General features: G+C 36.4%; 1 protein-coding gene across 6 annotated transcripts in view; it reads right to left on the bottom strand.

Annotated features, from left to right (window-relative positions):
* Positions 1-10,236, bottom strand: part of LOC126380023 (intermembrane lipid transfer protein VPS13B) — a 51,102-nt gene extending 40,866 nt beyond the window's left edge. For 4 of the 6 annotated variants that reach the window (XM_050029112.1, XM_050029116.1, XM_050029117.1 and 1 more), the window contains exons 1-21: positions 10,077-10,236; positions 8,954-9,115; positions 8,455-8,632; positions 8,230-8,287; positions 7,385-7,575; positions 7,164-7,302; positions 6,786-7,003; positions 6,295-6,473; positions 6,011-6,193; positions 5,113-5,271; positions 4,355-4,587; positions 4,039-4,166; positions 3,743-3,956; positions 2,773-3,005; positions 2,563-2,694; positions 2,246-2,365; positions 1,884-1,941; positions 1,653-1,804; positions 811-881; positions 461-589; positions 51-250 (exon numbers count right to left, since the gene is read on the bottom strand). In XM_050029112.1, the coding sequence (XP_049885069.1) occupies positions 51-250; positions 461-589; positions 811-881; positions 1,653-1,804; positions 1,884-1,941; positions 2,246-2,365; positions 2,563-2,694; positions 2,773-3,005; positions 3,743-3,956; positions 4,039-4,166; positions 4,355-4,587; positions 5,113-5,271; positions 6,011-6,193; positions 6,295-6,473; positions 6,786-7,003; positions 7,164-7,302; positions 7,385-7,575; positions 8,230-8,287; positions 8,455-8,632; positions 8,954-9,040 (3,062 nt within the window). In that variant the 5' untranslated portion in view covers positions 9,041-9,115; positions 10,077-10,236. Of the gene's footprint in view, positions 1-50; positions 251-460; positions 590-810; positions 882-1,652; positions 1,805-1,883; positions 1,942-2,245; positions 2,366-2,562; positions 2,695-2,772; positions 3,006-3,742; positions 3,957-4,038; positions 4,167-4,354; positions 4,588-5,112; positions 5,272-6,010; positions 6,194-6,294; positions 6,474-6,785; positions 7,004-7,163; positions 7,303-7,384; positions 7,576-8,229; positions 8,288-8,454; positions 8,633-8,953; positions 9,116-9,502; positions 9,522-10,076 lie in introns of those variants that run through there. The other 2 variants (XM_050029114.1, XM_050029113.1) reach the window with 2 other exon arrangements.
* Between the last annotated feature and the right edge of the window lie 7,736 nt (positions 10,237-17,972).

The raw sequence follows: 17,972 nt of genomic DNA, 5'->3' as shown, positions 1-17,972 counted from the left end.
TTTTAATTTTTTTTATAAGTATAGATAGAAGATAGTCGATTGTATAGTACCTCAAGACGACGACTTGATGTCCTTTGACCACATGTTGCTCCATAGCAATGCGCATAGTGGCGCAGTCTACCGCGGACGCAGTCTTCTTGGTGACATAGACAAGTACCAAACCCAGTTCCATAGTTATTAATACTTTTCTAAGGCGCTCATGAAGCTTCAGCAGATTTCGACCCTTCCACCACGGTTCAGTTTGAGACTGCTAAAAACAATATTACTTATTCCTCTCACATTTGCAGTCATCATAAGTTATGGCGTTTAAAGGCGATTGGATCTAATTAATTTAATTCAGTTTGATTTTTTAATCATAAAGTTAATAATATAGCGGATACGAGTGAGTTCCGTATGATGGGTTGCCTACCATAACAGTACAAAAGCCAATTTATTGAAGACATCGTAACAGGATACATACCGAGGGCGGTGAAGGCGGCTTGCGTTCTTTCTTTTCACTCTTTTCGCTGCTAGACTCCGCACTTTTGGCTCTGACGTGAACTTGTTCTGCGTTTGGGGCGCGGGCTGATGATCCTTTCCCACTGGATGACTGAAAAATAAACTTATGTTAAGACCAGGCATTTTCAATATTATAACAATAGCTACTAAGAATCGTTATGGACGGCAAAACTTTACCATGGTATATATTTATATAAATTGCCAGCATCAAACAAACAAACAAAATAATAAAGTGTCTCATTACATATTTTCAGTATGCCAGGGTAAGTTAGTAGCTCTACACTACACAAAAACGTATTCTACCGTACATACCGGTGGTGTCATGCGGCGTTTGAAAAACAGTGACGACGAGATGGTCTTCTGGACCGGTGTTAGAGGGATATCTGCGAATGTTACAAGTTTATCAAAAACTGTTGTCAGAACGAAAAGTAACAAATAGGTTTTGCATGTTTGTCAAACATCGGCGATCCATGTTCGTAGCCAAAGCATAACCAACGTGTAGATAAAGTGCGACATACAAAAACACGTCGAAAATTTATCTATGTATACATTCATACGCAGCGTTGTATAGATTCAATAAAATCGTCAAAAATTAGTTAGGTGCATTGTCGTCTAGTAGCGCGTGGTTCTTCGTAACGCGGTTGGATTATACAAGTCCACTCGGCCACAGCCGCCGGGTTTTACTACTAGTATTACAATGTTTATACTATGTTTGGATGCACAATGTGAGTAGTCACATGAAATACAATACAAAGTCTTTCTTTTTTGCTTTACGCATTTTTTGTAATGTTATAGCGCACTCTTTTCCGTGTTTACAGTTGGCAGGCTAACCGCGCACTGCGGAGAATTAGAGCACGCATCGCTGTTTATGTACTAACTTTTCGACCCACTTTTTGAGCGTTCACGTTCAATCTACGGTAATTGTACTTAGATCAATGAATCAAAGCATCAACAATCTCTAAGACTCCTAATAACGACGAACCCGGGTTTGTCGACTAATCGCGGTCTGTGTCGTGACCCTTTGACATGTTTAGAATTTGGAGTGAGCTAATCAAAACGCAGCGTTCCGCATCCCCCAGTTAGTTGACAGAATCAAAAGAATACATTGTATTGCCAATGTCGTCAAACAATCCGTACGAAAATTATGAACTCACCACTGAAAGTTTTCATATAGGGTCTATATGAAAGCCACGATATGAACAGAGGGTCGATGCTCACTGCGGTTGGCTCAGCCCAAATGCCCAAAAAATCCATCGAACCGAGAAATGGCTGAGAACACCACTGCATTGCTAATCGTATATAAGGCCTGAAAAAAAAAAATACGCTGGTAAAAATACACGCATCTTTTAAGACACGTTTTAAAGGTTACTTTGAAGTGTTCTTACGAAGAAGTTGGTACATCTGGCCCGGAAAATAGCCACGCCTGCTTGGTTTCTCCTTTACCTGGAAAAAGTTAATAATTTTGTTTCGTAGATATTGTTTTCTTGTATGACCTAATCGACCAACGACGAGTTATAGCAGGCTCGATAAAAGTGAAAGATGAAAATTAAATACCCAGCAAATAAACATTACAGGATCCTTTAGATGTCAACTGGGGGGTTAAAAAGCAATTCATCTAAAAAGCAATACTGCTATTTGACATTTGTGTGCATTGTGTACTTACTTTTATATGCGCAAATGTCAAATTGCAATATTGCTTTTTTAGATGAATTGCTTTGATGTGGGCTTTTAACCCCTCTGTACTTACCTGGCGAGTGGAATATCGTTGCTCGTGCGGCTTGTAACGACCCAATGTGCGTGGTTACTTGCTTTGTTAAATAGCCGCGTATTGCTAGGTCTTCCACGTTGATGTCCAACGCCACGAGATCTATACGACGGAAACATTACAGAAAGTATTGTGATAAATTCTACTTTGATATTTCGAAAGGTTACTTGGATTAGTCAGAGAATACGTTCATTGGCGGTAATACGAATCATCGTATTAAGTTCAAAATAACTAAGTATACTTATACATGTGATTTAGCTTCTGAAACAGATTTATTGGTTCTCTGTTACGGGACTCACCTTCGTCGTTGAGGGCGTCGAGGGTTACAGTAGTATGGCGTAGAGTCGGAGCCAAGCGGTTTCTCAGTAATGACAAGGGTATTAGTGCAGCGCTATACAAGCGAGGTGCCGAACCAGATATATTCGCCTCACCTAGACACATAAGAAAGAAAGACTTTTAGGTACATTACAAAAATAAAACAATAATATTAATATCCGAAAATAACTTACGTATTTTTATGGCATAGCTGAATAAGACGCTTTGTTTTTTGTCGAAGTATTGCGGATATAGGAGCAGATGTGTGACGAACCGCAGATCAAGCCGGGCGCACGGTTTGCGCTGGTCTCCGGAGGGTGAGCAGACGTAGGCCTGCATGTTGGTAAATGCAGCCGTAACATTCACTCGTGAGCCGCGCCACAGCGCGCCCGTGTCCTGGGGCATCTGACCCGCTGCTGAACATACTCTACGGAAAATATGACAACTTATTATAGCAACACAGATTAAACATGTACATGTGCAGCGGTCCCTACAATAAGCTGTACGTTGTTAAGGTATACATATATCAAAGTTCTAAGATAGATATGATCATACATATAGTGAAGTTTGCCTGCCCGTAATCCTGTAAACACGGTACACGGGTCGTCAAATAAATAGAAATCATTATAATCCTTTAGTTGACTTTGTAGTTGAAAGGATTCCTATTTTCATTCCCAGTACATTGTTTAATTACTATTTGCAAGTCATAAACGTAATAGCAGAACGTAAATACCTTGTTTTATGTTTACGCGGTTATTATCATAATTAAAACGCACAATAGCGGGTTCTTACCGCGTTTAAAGCAGGGATATGAGACTCCCGATATTTCGACACTGTTGCAAGTGCCATGATCATGGGATGACAGATGAGATTAGAGTGGAGTAGGTAGATCCATAATTTTCTACGGGCAGACATATCTGTCTACCCTCTTTCTTTGCCGCTTGTCTACCTACTCCACTCCAATCTCATCAGTCATCCCGTGATCATGGCACTTGCAACAATGTCGAAATATCGGGAATCTCATATCCCTGCTTTAAACGCGGTAAGAACCCGTTATTATGTGTTTTATGACAATGACAATGCCGTAAGCGTGGCCAATTATTGGTCAGCAAAAATCTAGTATCGATCGCCAACGACTCGCAAAGAAGAAGATTATGTAAATACCTGTGTGGATACAATGGTGCAGTAACGACGATGCTTCCTTTAGGTATGTCGACGGCAAACAACAGTACCGTCTTCACAGGCCGCTCGTTGAGTGTGTGGTCCCACGGATGGAACCGCAGCACGAGGTCGTTTATGTCTATATTGATCCTCTGTTGAGGCAAGTTGTCTAACAGGGCATCACACTCTTCCACTGTCAACGTACGCATTGTAGGTACTAAAAATAAATGTTATGACAAAAATATTAGTTAAACAGTATTGCGGAGTTAATTATTACAAGTACTATTTAAAAAAAATACCTTTTGCGATTGGTGTAATTTCACGCAGGATGCTCCTGATGGATGCCAAGCGATGGATTAGTCCTATACATACGTGAAATTCCATTGGTTGTAGTTGCACGAGTAAGTCCCACTCTTCTTCCCAATCACTATACCGAACAAAAAGGTCACATTAATATATAATTTTGATTGATACCGAATATATTTTCTCATATTTTTTGAACAGATTAAGGATACATTAAAAATCATTTTAAAAAGAGAAAACGGGGTTCTTGTGCCCATTTGTATTAAAGTATGCAGTAAGTTCTACTCAATGAAAATAATAACTTTACGTCACCTGTATTCGAAGTCTTTGGGTGGATTTTCATAAGGATTCGTATAGAGACTTGGTGGCGACCTTTCATGTATATAGTGTACATAGATGAGAGGATCCATTTGTTTCCAGAGGTCATCGCCTTCGTCTCCTTTCATCTCAAGTCTTATAGAAGCAGTATCATATTCACAAAATATTTTAGATTGGTCCTTATTTTGTGAATAACATTTCTGGCCGACTCCTTGTTCATCTTCATCCTGCGGGTTTTTGAACTATATTTTATACTACTTAAATGTATGGAGTAAAACGAATACATTCATCCATTGTTCAAGTTATTTCACAGATATAAACATTTCATCACTTTGTGAGACCGTCCTTTGGTAAGGAGTTTTCAGGCTTGAATCACCTGATTGTCCGAAAAAGTAAGATGATTCCGTGCTTCGGAGGGCACGCTAAGCCGTTACATACATACATAAACTCACGCCCGTATTCCCCCAAGGGGTGGGCAGAGCTACAAATAATCAAGAAACTATTTGCAGCCACTTTTGATACATAAGCCGTTGGTCCCGGCTATTAGCCGTAAAAACACCTCCACCAACCCGCATTGGAGCAGCGTTGTGGAGTATGCTCCATACACCCTCCGGTTGATTGAGGAGAGGCCTGTGCCCAGCAGTGGGACGTATATAGGCTATTTATGTTATGTTATGTAAACATTATATTGGGTTTAATTTCTTTTCATAACAGACAAGCAAACCACTGGGCAATTTAATTTGTTTACTTACGTTACTGGTCGTAGGCACAGCCTCACTTTTAACAGTCGTCTCATCAGCGATTTCTGCTATTTCTATGCGTTCATCATTTATATCTTGGGGCCATTTCCAACTGTCATTATCGTCGTCAGCTGTTACTCTATATAAATATCTTCTAAGTTCGTCGTTTGACTGTCAAATCAAATATAAAAGAATTTATAATAAAAATCTGCATACATACATAAACTCATACCTATAAACTGATAGGCAGTGCAGTAAGTAATCCTAATAATCCAATCCTAGTATAAAATCCTAGTAGTTCAAGTTTCTAGTAGTAGGCTTGATGTAGTTCAAGATTTTTCCTATGTATTTATATGGAGGGTGATGATTCGACAAGTCAGAAAGGGTACAATATCTCTGTCGCTTTTTACGACATGCCTGGAAAGATAAACAGCTGAACATGTTCTGTTTTTTATCCGCTACCAGTTCAGCAAACAATAAAATATTTCTTATACCGCACCTTATCTGAAAGTGCTTTATTCCTTTTTTGAAAAGGGTAGAAATAGCAGCATTACTGTCATACATCAAGACAATAGTACCTACATTGTTCACCGAGGGAAGAAAGTGACCGATTACTAACAAGAGTGTAGTTTAAAAAAAAGGGTAGAACAGTAAATTTAAAAATGACAATCGCAGCGACCACATTGTTGTAGCTATCAATTAATATAAAAATGATTAGGTACCTACAGCTACCAATGCAAATATAGTAGCTATTTACTTTGTAGGTGTAGTATAAAGGACTAGTATCACTCGGGAGAGAGTACGGTTCCAGAAACGTGTGCATTCACTTTCTTCTCTTGGTGGAAAATGTACGACAATTTTAATTAAAATATTTATATCTTTCAAACATCAATCCAACCAACATACTTACAGAATCGACATCAATGTGCCCACATGGACACTTGCCACATGACTTTAATTCTAAGGTACGAATTCCCATTTTAACTCGCAGTGCTGTTGGTACGCACAGATACACTTTTACCGCTGCGTAGGTGGCATACAGTTCAAGGATGTTTCGGAATCGCTTACGAGTATTCCCTTCAGATTCCACCAACTGTTAATAAACAAATTGACGTTATATAAAATGAGAGTGAATATTATAATAAAAGTAGACAATTAATTCTAGTAAACCCCTATAATTCAAAAGGCGCTTACTTTGAGAGCAAGTGAAATATCATCCAAATATGCTGATAATGTGAAAGGTGTAGGTTGAGCAGGCATTGGTGCTTCTTCAATGCCACCTTCTCGATCCTTCCATGAGGGCATCCATGACCAAGCCCATTCAGACCAACTCTCACTTCGAGCTGGTTCTGCTGTATTTGATTGAACAGGATCTACATGAAAGACATTGCGTTAGGCATTTTGTATAATAACAGTATGAGTATACAAAATAAAATATACCTATGGTTAAATCTACTTATGGCTGCCGCAGGATCTAGCCAACTAAGGCCCAAAATAGGAAGCGTCACTGGTCGCTTACCTAAAATGATACCTATACACTACTAGAAGTGCTTATTATCCAAAGGCGATAGATTGCGCGCAAAAGGGAAAAAAAAACCTATGGTTAACAAAAATAATGATTCATATCGCCTATGTTACGGTGCCCGGCAGTGGGACAAATTAGACAAAGAAAAAAAAAAACTCACGGAGCACGTTGGCCACAGAGGCGGTTGACGTTTTCGCAAGATTTTTAGTAGCAGAAGGCGATGTGGCCCTCGCGTCTACAACTTCTTGTTCCTTTAGCAACCTCAGCAGCAGCAGCAACTGTTCATTAGTAACTCCCCACGCGAGTTTCACTGACCGGAACTGAATTGATATACTGCTGGCTCGTCGAGTGTTAGCTGACACTAATCTTGTTAGAAATCTGAGAGAATAGCAAATTCAACTTAACTTCAGCACAAAATGCATAATTTACATTATCTATAATACTAACAGAAAATCATTCAAATACCTATTCAGGTATTTGACGAATTATTATCCAAAGGCGAAATTTAACGAATTCTCGTTAAAGAACATATATTTACCTTAGTTGAAGTTTGCATCTATAAAGCAAAGGATCCTGGTAGAATCGTATCTTTCCATCTGAATCTGAGCTATCCAGGCATAATGTGAGATCATCTAATGTGACTAGTCTTCTAATCTCTGGATTGGCTTGATCAATATCTGTCGATAAAATATATGGGTGATTAAATACATGAATAAAACCAGTTATTGAGTTAGTGTTATTTGAATAATATTATATTACCAGCAAATGCCGGTTCCCAATTAGCGCCAGCACTGTCGATTGAGAGCTGTTTCACATTAAGGGACAGGACAATATCATCCTGCACGTATTTGACAATAAGATGCTGCACTTTGATTGCTATATTGCTTACTATCCGCCGAACAAGAGCTTGCATGTAACCCGGAGGTGCTTCGACCACTTGTGTTCTGCGACTGAAATTGAAGTAGTGCAAGTTAGACACCTGCAATATTTTTCATATATTTATTAGTATTTATTGTTAACCTCTCTGAATAACTTGATTTGCCTTGGACAAGTCCAATTTTAATAACGTATTCTGTTTGAGGTGTGTTTTTAATTGAAAACTAGCTTTTGCCCTCGGCTTCACTCGCATTCAATTTGGTGTAACATGGTTCTCCTTTTCTAATGTACCAATTTTTAGCATCCTACCTTGAAAATTTGACCCCCTCTTTGAAGAGGTTAGGGGAAAATTTCCAAAAAAAATTATGCGTGATTTTTCTGTTAGTCACAAATAGTCCGTATACCAAATTTTAGCTTTCTGCCTTGAAAATTGCAAAATTGTATGGAACAAACTTACACCCCGCGATTTTAGGGAAGTGGGAGGGTTTAAAAGAGACAAAAAATAAGCTGTCAGTCCCTCTAACTATCTCTACTTAAAAATGAATTTGTCGCTCCAATTTACCGGTTATTACCGGTTACTTTTGTGAAAGACGGACAACACACATACACTTTCCCATTTATAATATTAATATGGATAAGAAACATCTTGAATCATGCAAATAAATATTTCAATAATATAAAAATAAAACATTATTTGTAATCAAATAAGTAAAGATCATATTACATACACTGATGATTCAGTTGTTTGTTTATCAGCAGGTTGTGGATTTAGGCTTAAAATGCATTCTGAAAAAGAATTGTATATTATTTAATTTATATAAAGGTACATGGTACTGTTATATGTTGAGCTACTAATAAAATACTTTCATATATTATACAGGTACATAAAAAAATATAACAGCATTATAAAACCATTATTTTAAGCCAAGAATTTGAAATACACTTTCGCTTACCTATAGTGTCTATGGTAACTACAATCGGTTCTGACATGATCTTCGTCCATGGCACTAGTATTTGGAGCTCATGTATACGTCCAGAAACTAGAGTGAATGGTAACGACACTTCCTGCTGCAAGACATCTGTTTTGAGCACCAAGTTGTGGAGAATCACACCTCCACCCCATAGTGATACCTGAAAATGATTAGTTTAATATAGAAAAAAATCTTTATACTTTAACAAAAGAGTACAGACAAAAAAATAAAACATCAATATCAAAATTAGGAGAATCATATTTTTACAGAAGAGATAGATAGGTTTCATATGTGTTAACCATTACTAAAGGTTGTTAAAAGTTTATATCATAAAAAATAAATAATAATTAAAAATTCAAAAAGAAATCATTATAGTATTATACCTATATAGTAGTAGTATAATACTATTCTAGGGTTGATGGGGTTGGTAATTCACCTCACAATCCACACGATAAAAGAAGTAGAAGAATACTATACTTACTTGAGCATCAGCAGGTCTAAAGTCTTTCACATATTTGTCAACATAGCTCAATAGAATTGGTGTCACATAAGATTCTATTTTGAACATTTTTGGTTATAATTATGTGCAGAGACAGCCTGTTACAAATCCATGTTTCAAAACTAGAAATAAACTATATTTCAGCTGAAATAATATAATAGGTTTATTTATTTATTATAATGCTTATGCAGCACATACTTAACACACAAAATAAAATACATATGCACATAACACTGACTAAAAAAATAATAAAAATTAGGAACAAATGTAACAAATTAAAAAGAAAAATAATTGAAATTAAAATTTAAAAACATAAATCATGTAAACTTTCTTTAAATAATATTTAAATAGTATAAAAAATTCTATTGCAAAATAAAACTTAGAAATAGATGGGTTCTTAAAATTATTTGTGGTTAATAATCAGCATTTCACTTTTGAATTGAACAAAAGCCATTATTGTTTAATTTGTTGCACTTTGACAATTTTCTAAGAATCTGATTAGTGTACTAAGTTGGTTTTAGAATGGGGAACCTTAAAATTCTGCATATCAGCTGTCGAGGATGTTTGTATGAAACACTGATATTGATTGTGTTGAGCAAATGAGTGCATTTATATTGTCCGTTAATAATTTTATGAAGAAACAATAAATCTTCCAACTTCTGTCTAGTTCATAAAAAGTCCAATTGAAGATATTGCAATTGTTAAAACATTTACAAAAATAACTATGGAAGTGTGATAGTTTATTTACTTTCAATATGAGCTTTTCCACATTTTAGAGAGACACAACAGGTTTGTGGGTGAGATGATAGATATATCTAAATGTGGTTACACTTGCAGCAACTTTTACTGCTTTTTTGGTCGACTATGTCTAAAAGGACAGAATCCCTCTGTCGATACGACATGCCTACCGGGAAGATAAGAGACTGAAGGCCTAGCTACTGTTTTTAATTCGTTTCTACTCGATTATACTTATTTGCAATAGGAAAATGATGAAAAAGTTATGCAAGTCACAGTTTTCATTGAAACGTTTTATCAGGAGCTGTGGATTTTGCAATCACAACAATAAAAAATATCGTGAAACGAGATATTCGAAATTTGTACATACCTGTTGATAAATCATAAAACTGAACGATGAACAAAGCGCATAAACAATTTATACTCCACAAAAATTTGATATTATAGTAAACAAATCATAATGTAGGTACCTAAAAGTGTTTTCTATTTATTTAGCAAATTTTAATAAACCTATCCCGGTCTTTCCCTTTGCCGAGTCCGGTTAATGTACATCACAGAACACTATTACTCCTAGCGGAGAAGAATGACAACTCCATATAAAGCGGTTCGATACGAGAGCCATCTAGTTTTGGCCCACGCTAACACAGAATAGCGCGGGAATTACGAATCGTGGCCTCTACGTTGATCCTTAATTTAAAAATTTAGGTTTTTTTCACTTGTAAGAAAACTCGATGTATGTTCTTGGAAATTTGAAAAAAAAAAACAAGAATTTAAAAAAAAATCCAAGAACGTACATTAAGTTTCCTTACAAGATAATAAATAAAAACAACAAGTACTGAGAAAAGTATAAATGTATTTATTTATTCTTCTTCTTTAGTGTCGATGATAATGAATTAAATGAAAACTATATATTTTGTAACAATAGAATTTTCGTAAATTAGGAGCAATGGTGCAAATATCACATTTTTCTTCTTGTGAAAAGATTCTGTTGCATGAATTAACAGAAATGTGGTGTAGTACCTACACTGAAGGATTGGATTTCATTCATGAAACTGAACAACTTTTCTCACGAAACATGGGCCAAACAATTATTTTTATATACATACATACATACATACATAAACTCACGCCTATTTCCCACCGGGGTAAGCAGAGACTATAGAATTCCATTTGCTTCGATCCTGACACACTTTTCTTGCTTCCTCCACATTCATCAATATTATTTGTTTTATTTTTATATAGTTTTTATTAATACCAAATAGTTCCTACGCAAAAGTTGCGGCAGTCCCAATCCTTTAGATTTACTTCCTTATTTTATTCTATACAATATGTTTCGTAGTGGACAGAAGATTGCTAACTAAATGTCAAGATAGATAATAAATCCAGTGGTTTGTTTCACGAAACCTCCAAGTCTTGTAATTATAGGTGTGTGACCATGGTCACGCGTAGTAATTGTGAAATTTAAGGGTTAGTATGGTTACACATTTGTAACTTGTGACTTGTAAGTTTCTAGAAATAAGCCCCAGGTCGTACTGGCTGTTAGGACCACTACGACCAACACAAAGAAAAAGCCTCCTTAATCAAATCATTCCAGAACAAACAGTATTATGCTTGATTTACACCGGAGAAACAACGTGCGATATTACCGCATGCCACGTCTTTAATGTTTACACATAAAACTCAATTTCAATTTTCGTCATTCGTACACATACTCATTGGTCGTCTCATCGTCTTAGGTTTTCTGGACCCTGCTCCTGTTGCTCGATCTGCAAAGAAACAAATTTAAAGTTAATATTGGATGAAATGGGAGACAAAACTCACATAGAGCCACTTCTTTCCGGCAGGCTTCCCCGAGTACTCAAGACGAGCCCTGGGTGGAGTTATTGGGCACAATACAACTGGATGATACACCAAACTCATAGCACGGGATAAGTTATACAATAAATAAATAATACCTACTAGCAACATGAGCTGACAAATAAAGTACCAAGAACCCGGTAATGAAGATTCCATTATGTATGTAATTTCAATATTTTCTTAAGCGAAAAATATGTCCAGTTTGCCTATTCTAGGAACCTAATCTAGGATTGGGTCTGGTTTCCCTTCTGGGTCGCGGAGGTAGATCTCAGATGGCAGTCGTTCTGTGTAAAAGCCAGTACCCTCGTCAAATCCCCTAGATAATATGGGAAAAAGGCTTGGGAGATGATAGTAAAAATATGTCCAGTCCATTCTTGGACGTCAAAGCAGTTCTACAAAATGTCAAAATACAAAATAAAATAACAATAACTTACGTCTCTAGGGACTGCAGTCCTTAATAAATATTTTCGAGTCAGATCCGTAAAATCCTCTTTTTGAACAAAGCATCCTGTGCTCATTGTAGAGTTTTTTCAGAAATTCTACAGAGTTAACATTTCTTCCAGGGCACACCCATTGCTCACAACTGAAACAATAAATTAAAATATAACATTATTTCATTATGTTATTATGTTATCAACAGACAAATAACTAGGTTAGATAACTGACAATTGAAATAACAAGGAAATCAATTGGTGTTAGCACATGTTTACTTACCGAACTAGGTTATTGGTGCCAGGCTTAAGAGCTCGGAACAATTTAATGCCGTCTTCAGCGGGTGAAGAGCCGCATTTAAAACATTTCCGTTTGTTCTCCTTATCCGACATCGTAGCACATAAAGAGTCACTGCCTCACAAAACACCACGAAAAAGAGTCGCTGTCTCGAAAATCACTAAAAAATGATGATATTCTGCACGTTATCGGAGGAACAGCAGCTCAACTCGACGATACGGTAAGGAATATTCACGAAATAAAATCAACACCGATGCGTAATTGCGTAGGCGCCGCCATTTTGAAATGACAGTGACAGACATCAAGGGATAGGGTTGCCAGTATATTAATATATATTTATTTCCAAAAATTAAGTTTATGTATTTTTTAAATAATTGGCTTACCAAAAAAAATGATAATTATATAAATGTTTAATTTATCTAACAAAGACTTTGTTTTATTTTTTATATTAGTAAAAAACTCAGTAATAATTTTCGGTATATGCGCCCTGAATTCTACTACTTTTACTAAAAGTCTTTCAGATTATACATGGCCACATTTGTTTTGGCCCCCGTAGGTATCGAGCTCCCCCCATACATTGTTGACACCCGCTGATGTACATCCACGTAATGTACGACCTGATAATCCGTGTACATAACAATGTACACGGAATACGTGCGTGTACAATCCATGGTCGGGAAATATTGGCTGCGAATTATCAGTCCGTACACGGATTGCCCATCCGTGTAATGTACATCCAAATAATTGGAAGCCAAGATGGCGGCCACCTATTCTGTCAGCCAATTAGGGGTCAGTATCATAGACACAAAACTCCATTGCTATGCGTCGTTTTAATTAGTTAACCGTGTAGCTACATGAGGCAATTTTTTATTATCATAATGTTAGACAAGGACAAAATATAGGCCCAATAGTGCCCTCAGCTTTATTTGTTGAAACCGACCACATTATATGGCTTTTTGGCGGTAACGGAAACGGTACGGCTGCTTTCTTCATTGAATAATCTAAATAATTAATACGAAGTGGTGTTTTGTGGTCAATGATCGCATTAAGTTAGTCGGAAGACATTCGCGAGTGTTATTATATCGGAGTATTCAATAAACAAAGTGTATCTGCCTATTTTCGCTTCGTGCCAGGAAGCCGCTTCATAACTCGAAAGTTTATGCGAACTTTTGAGTTAATTCGTTTGGGGTTCGGAGTAGGAGTCTACTTCGAGGGTGGGGGCTTAGGTTTCATCATCATCACCTTTCATCATTTCATTAATCTATTTTTCAATTTGACATGGCTGTATGGGCATAGTTCCCTTTGCCTTACCCTTCGGGGAAAACCTAAATAAAAAAATAGTAGCTTTGTAGCAATTTTAGCCTTTTTCAGCCTAAATCGCCTCCCCTTTTCACCCTATAAAATTTATTTATTTTCAATTGGAAGGGGAATTTGAATATGATGAGTAGTGCTATTTATTATTTTATTTTTTAATGGATTGTTTTTTGGATCTCATGTAATCAGAGTAAATTCTTGCACAAATTGATGTCAGATTTTTTTCGTGACAATCACCCGCTTTCTTTATCTAGGGCGTCGAGGAATGGAGTAAATGGGTGCATCTGAAATAAGAAACACAAAATAAAAAAATAATAAAGCTCTAAATCGACAGAAACAAATAAACATCCTACAACGCCACACCCATACCTAGTCCATTCTGTTGAGGGAATTATTTTTTTTGTGTTCTATCTGTAGATAAATATGGAAAGTGAAACAACATCAAAATAATTGCCCAAAATAAAATAATAAATAGCACTACTCATCATATTCAAATTCCCCTTCCAATTGAAAATAAATAAATTTTATAGGGTGAAAAGGGGAGGCGATTTAGGCTGAAAAAGGCTAAAATTGCTACCAACTAAAGCTACTAACTTCCAAGGCATATAATTCAATTTAAAAAAAAAGCTGTCATGTTCTATAAGAGCAGTTTCCACAGAGCAATTTTTTTACTATGGAACATTACCGTCTAGTGCGTAGCATCTCTACTTGGTCTGTGGTATAAATATGCTCTTATAAAAGTAATTATAAAATATTAAAATAAACTGTTTCAAATGTGTAAATTTAATTACCTACTGAAATGACTGGACTTTCATTTTATTTTGTATTATATTATATGGCCAGGTTTCAAGACTTAACCCATGTCGGGTGATGGTTTATTAACCAATCTATTATCACATAACCAATCCTTACAAAATCCTTATTAGTCTTGTAAAAATAATATAGAATATTTTCAGTTGCTTGTCTTCGCTGCACTGGCAAATTGTAAAAATAGACAGCGAAATTGTGTTATTCCTGACTTTGGGTCATATGGACTGGGCAATTATGATTTTGGGTTTTTTCTGACAAAAAGAGTCTAGTATGAGGGAATGGTTTGTTAATCAATCCATTATCTACATAACCAATCCTTGTTAATCTACCGGTCAATTTATACAAAAATGTAGAATATCTTCAATTGCCTGTCTTCTCGGGTATTTTCCTGGCTTACGGATTGGGCAACCATATCTGACTTAAGATTTGTATCAAAAATTGTCTTATAACAAATGGTTCTAATTTAATTACCCCACAAAGGATTGTGCACGGGACTGAGTTTATGTATTATTGTAAACGTGAACAGCTGGTAAGCATGGCTCCTGTCCACAAACTTTAAGTCCTGACAAACATTTTGATAAAACAACTTTCAAACCTCCAGACTTTTTTTTATAAACTGTTTATTAGGATATACTAACATACTGTGATAAAAGTTAACGGCTCTTCGTTTGTTCGTACATTTATTTAAACGTATAAAAATAGAATAAAAAAACAAACGAGGTTACTAACAAGCCTGTTTGACACCGTTTCTCTCGCTATATCTTAATAGAGTACATTCCTACTGCGTGTAAACGTAGCACAACCACAAATAATAGATTGATCAATTAACCAATAGGCGACGAGCGCGATCGACCAATAGGAGGAAGTGTACACGGAATATTTGGATGGGCTTTATCACCTTGTGTCGCTTTTGTCCAAGGTGTTAATTCGCAGCCACGGAATGTACGCGATGATAATCCGTGTACATATGGTCACGGAATATTTGGATGTACAATACTCGGTTGGGCTTTATCATGGTCGTGCATTACAGTTTCCCCCCTTTGCCCCTTCTTCCATCTGTCAATTTTTTATTTACTTTTTTTTTGTAACAGTGTGGTGAAAAAAGGGCGGGAACCTTCGAACAAGTTAGGCGGGATTTTTTAAGCTCTCGATTTTAATTTCAATTTTATTTCCAAATTTTGTAGATATTTGCATAATTTGTACATAATTATTTAGTTTAAGTTATTGTATAAATAGTTATTTCATATCTGAATGTAAATATTTATCGTTTGGTAAGTTTTTATAAAAAACCGTAGCAGAGGCGGTCCGCTAAGGACCCGCGCGGCGGGCAAGATGCCTGGCCAGCCGGCAAAGCGGAAGTATTCGGCAACAAAAGGAGGCAAGCAGCAGCCCCAGTCTCGGGATGAACCAGGTGAGGTTGTTGAGCCCGAGTCTTCTGACTCGGACGTTACCGACCCGCCAAGGATCATGGACACGGAGATTGAAGAAGACAAATATGCTCCATACCGAGTGACTGATTATAGTCGCCGGTATCCAGAAGATAGCGCAGCAGGTTATGAATTTGTTGTATTTATCGAAAGTAGCACTGAACAACCGATTGGGACACGAGATATGATGAATTTAAGCACTTGTTTCACCAGAGTAGTCAAAGGCATTAAATATCTCAAAAAAATAAATAAATTTAAAATTGGCGTAGTCTTTGATCGCCCAAATTTAGCAAATGCTTTTTTGGATAACTCTACATTCTTGAGAGACCAAAATTTAAAAGCGACGATACCTGCTGGTACCACTGAAATGACTGGCGTTATCAACTCAGTGCCTACCAGTATGACAAACAAAAAAATATTTAACGAACTGGGTCTAGGTACAAATTGTAAAAAAGTAATCTGTGTACGACGAATTATGAGAAGGGAGAAAGTTGGAGAGTCGTTCCAACTACAACCCACCCAATCGGTCGCAATTACATTTTCAGCGTCGACTTCTTTGCCAGACTATGTTTTTATTAAAATGTGGAGGTTCCCTGTTTTACCCTACATCCCCCCGGTAAAACAGTGTTTCAGATGTTTAAGATATGGTCATTTGGGAAAATTCTGTAAAAACTCTGAAAGATGTTCAATTTGTGGTGACCAGCACAATTTTAAATCGTGCACCTCTTCATCAGACAAAGCTATCTGTGTCCACTGTCAGGGAAATCACTTGTCTATTTCGGGGCAATGTCCTATAAAGAAACAAAAAATAATTGAAAATAAAAATAAAGTTATGCCGACACCTTTTTCAGATTTATTCAGCAATAAAAATAAACACTTTCCATCACTCAGCAAAACAGAAAACAGTCAGGAATTAATAAATTTAATTCTATCTAATAAAAACGCATTAACTTTGCTCACAGAATCTATAATAAAAGTTATTACATTAAACAAAGTAAACAACACAAGTATTAGCTCTCAAATGATAACAGACACAATAAAAGAAACTATTCAGCATAAAAATAAAAATTCTTCAAATTCTCAGCCCAAACAATAAATATAATGCAGTGGAACGCACAGAGTTTGTTAAGTAATAGACATGAATTTGAAAAATTTCTCTTTGATAATAAAATACATATATCTATTATTAGTGAAACTTGGTTTAAATCTTGTACAATTTTTAATATTAAAGGGTACTCCACTGTCCGTAATGATTGCGGCAATGACCACAATGGAGTAGCCATTCTAATTCATAAAAGTCTAGTATTTCGTAAATTAGACACTTTCTTTGATGACTCACTACAAAACGTTGTAGTTCAGGTTCAAATTGATCAAAAATACATATCTATCGCTAGTTTTTACAGTCCAGGTAATTGTAACCCTACCTTTAATAAAGGTAGATTTGACAATTTGATTCGTAGTATTCCAAAACCGTTGATTATAGCAGGCGATTTCAATGCACATCACACCATTTGGGGGTGTGGTAGTATTGATACACGAGGCAGAAGCGTCTTGGACTCCATGGATGAGAATGACTTGGTTCTCTTGAATGACGGACGTGCAACGACAACAGGTACCCTTAGTTGGCGGCCAAATGGCCTTGATTTAACATTGGTTTCCTCATCACTGGCCTTGTCATGTGAATGGCAGGTTATGTCAGATCCCTTAGGTGGTAGCTATCATCTACCCACTTTGACGAAGTATTGTTTTACATCTTCTCCTTCAGTTGCTACAGACTCTTCGGCGAACATCCCGCCTCACGCCAACCTGAAAATGGTAGATTGGGAGCTATATGAGAAACGTGTAAATGAGTTGTTATCCGAATTTCAAATTGATGTTTGTAATTTAATTGAGAGCTATAACAATTTCTGCAATATCATCATTTCTACTATAAATGAATGTGTAGTATGTTCAAGGTCTGGCAGTACTACCAAAGTTAATTCACCCTCAACTTCTCATAATAATAAACATAGAACTAAAAATCGAATCCCTCTAATCTGGTGGAACGAAAAATGTACTAAAACTGTAAATAATTGTAAACAAGCATATTTAGAATTTAAATTAAATCCTTGTGTCGATACTTGTTTATG

This window comes from Pectinophora gossypiella, chromosome Z (assembly GCF_024362695.1).
Source record: "Pectinophora gossypiella chromosome Z, ilPecGoss1.1, whole genome shotgun sequence".
NCBI classification, from domain to species: Eukaryota; Metazoa; Arthropoda; class Insecta; order Lepidoptera; family Gelechiidae; genus Pectinophora; species Pectinophora gossypiella.
Note: the sequence above shows the minus strand (reverse complement) of the source record. Positions and strands in the feature narration are given on the sequence as shown.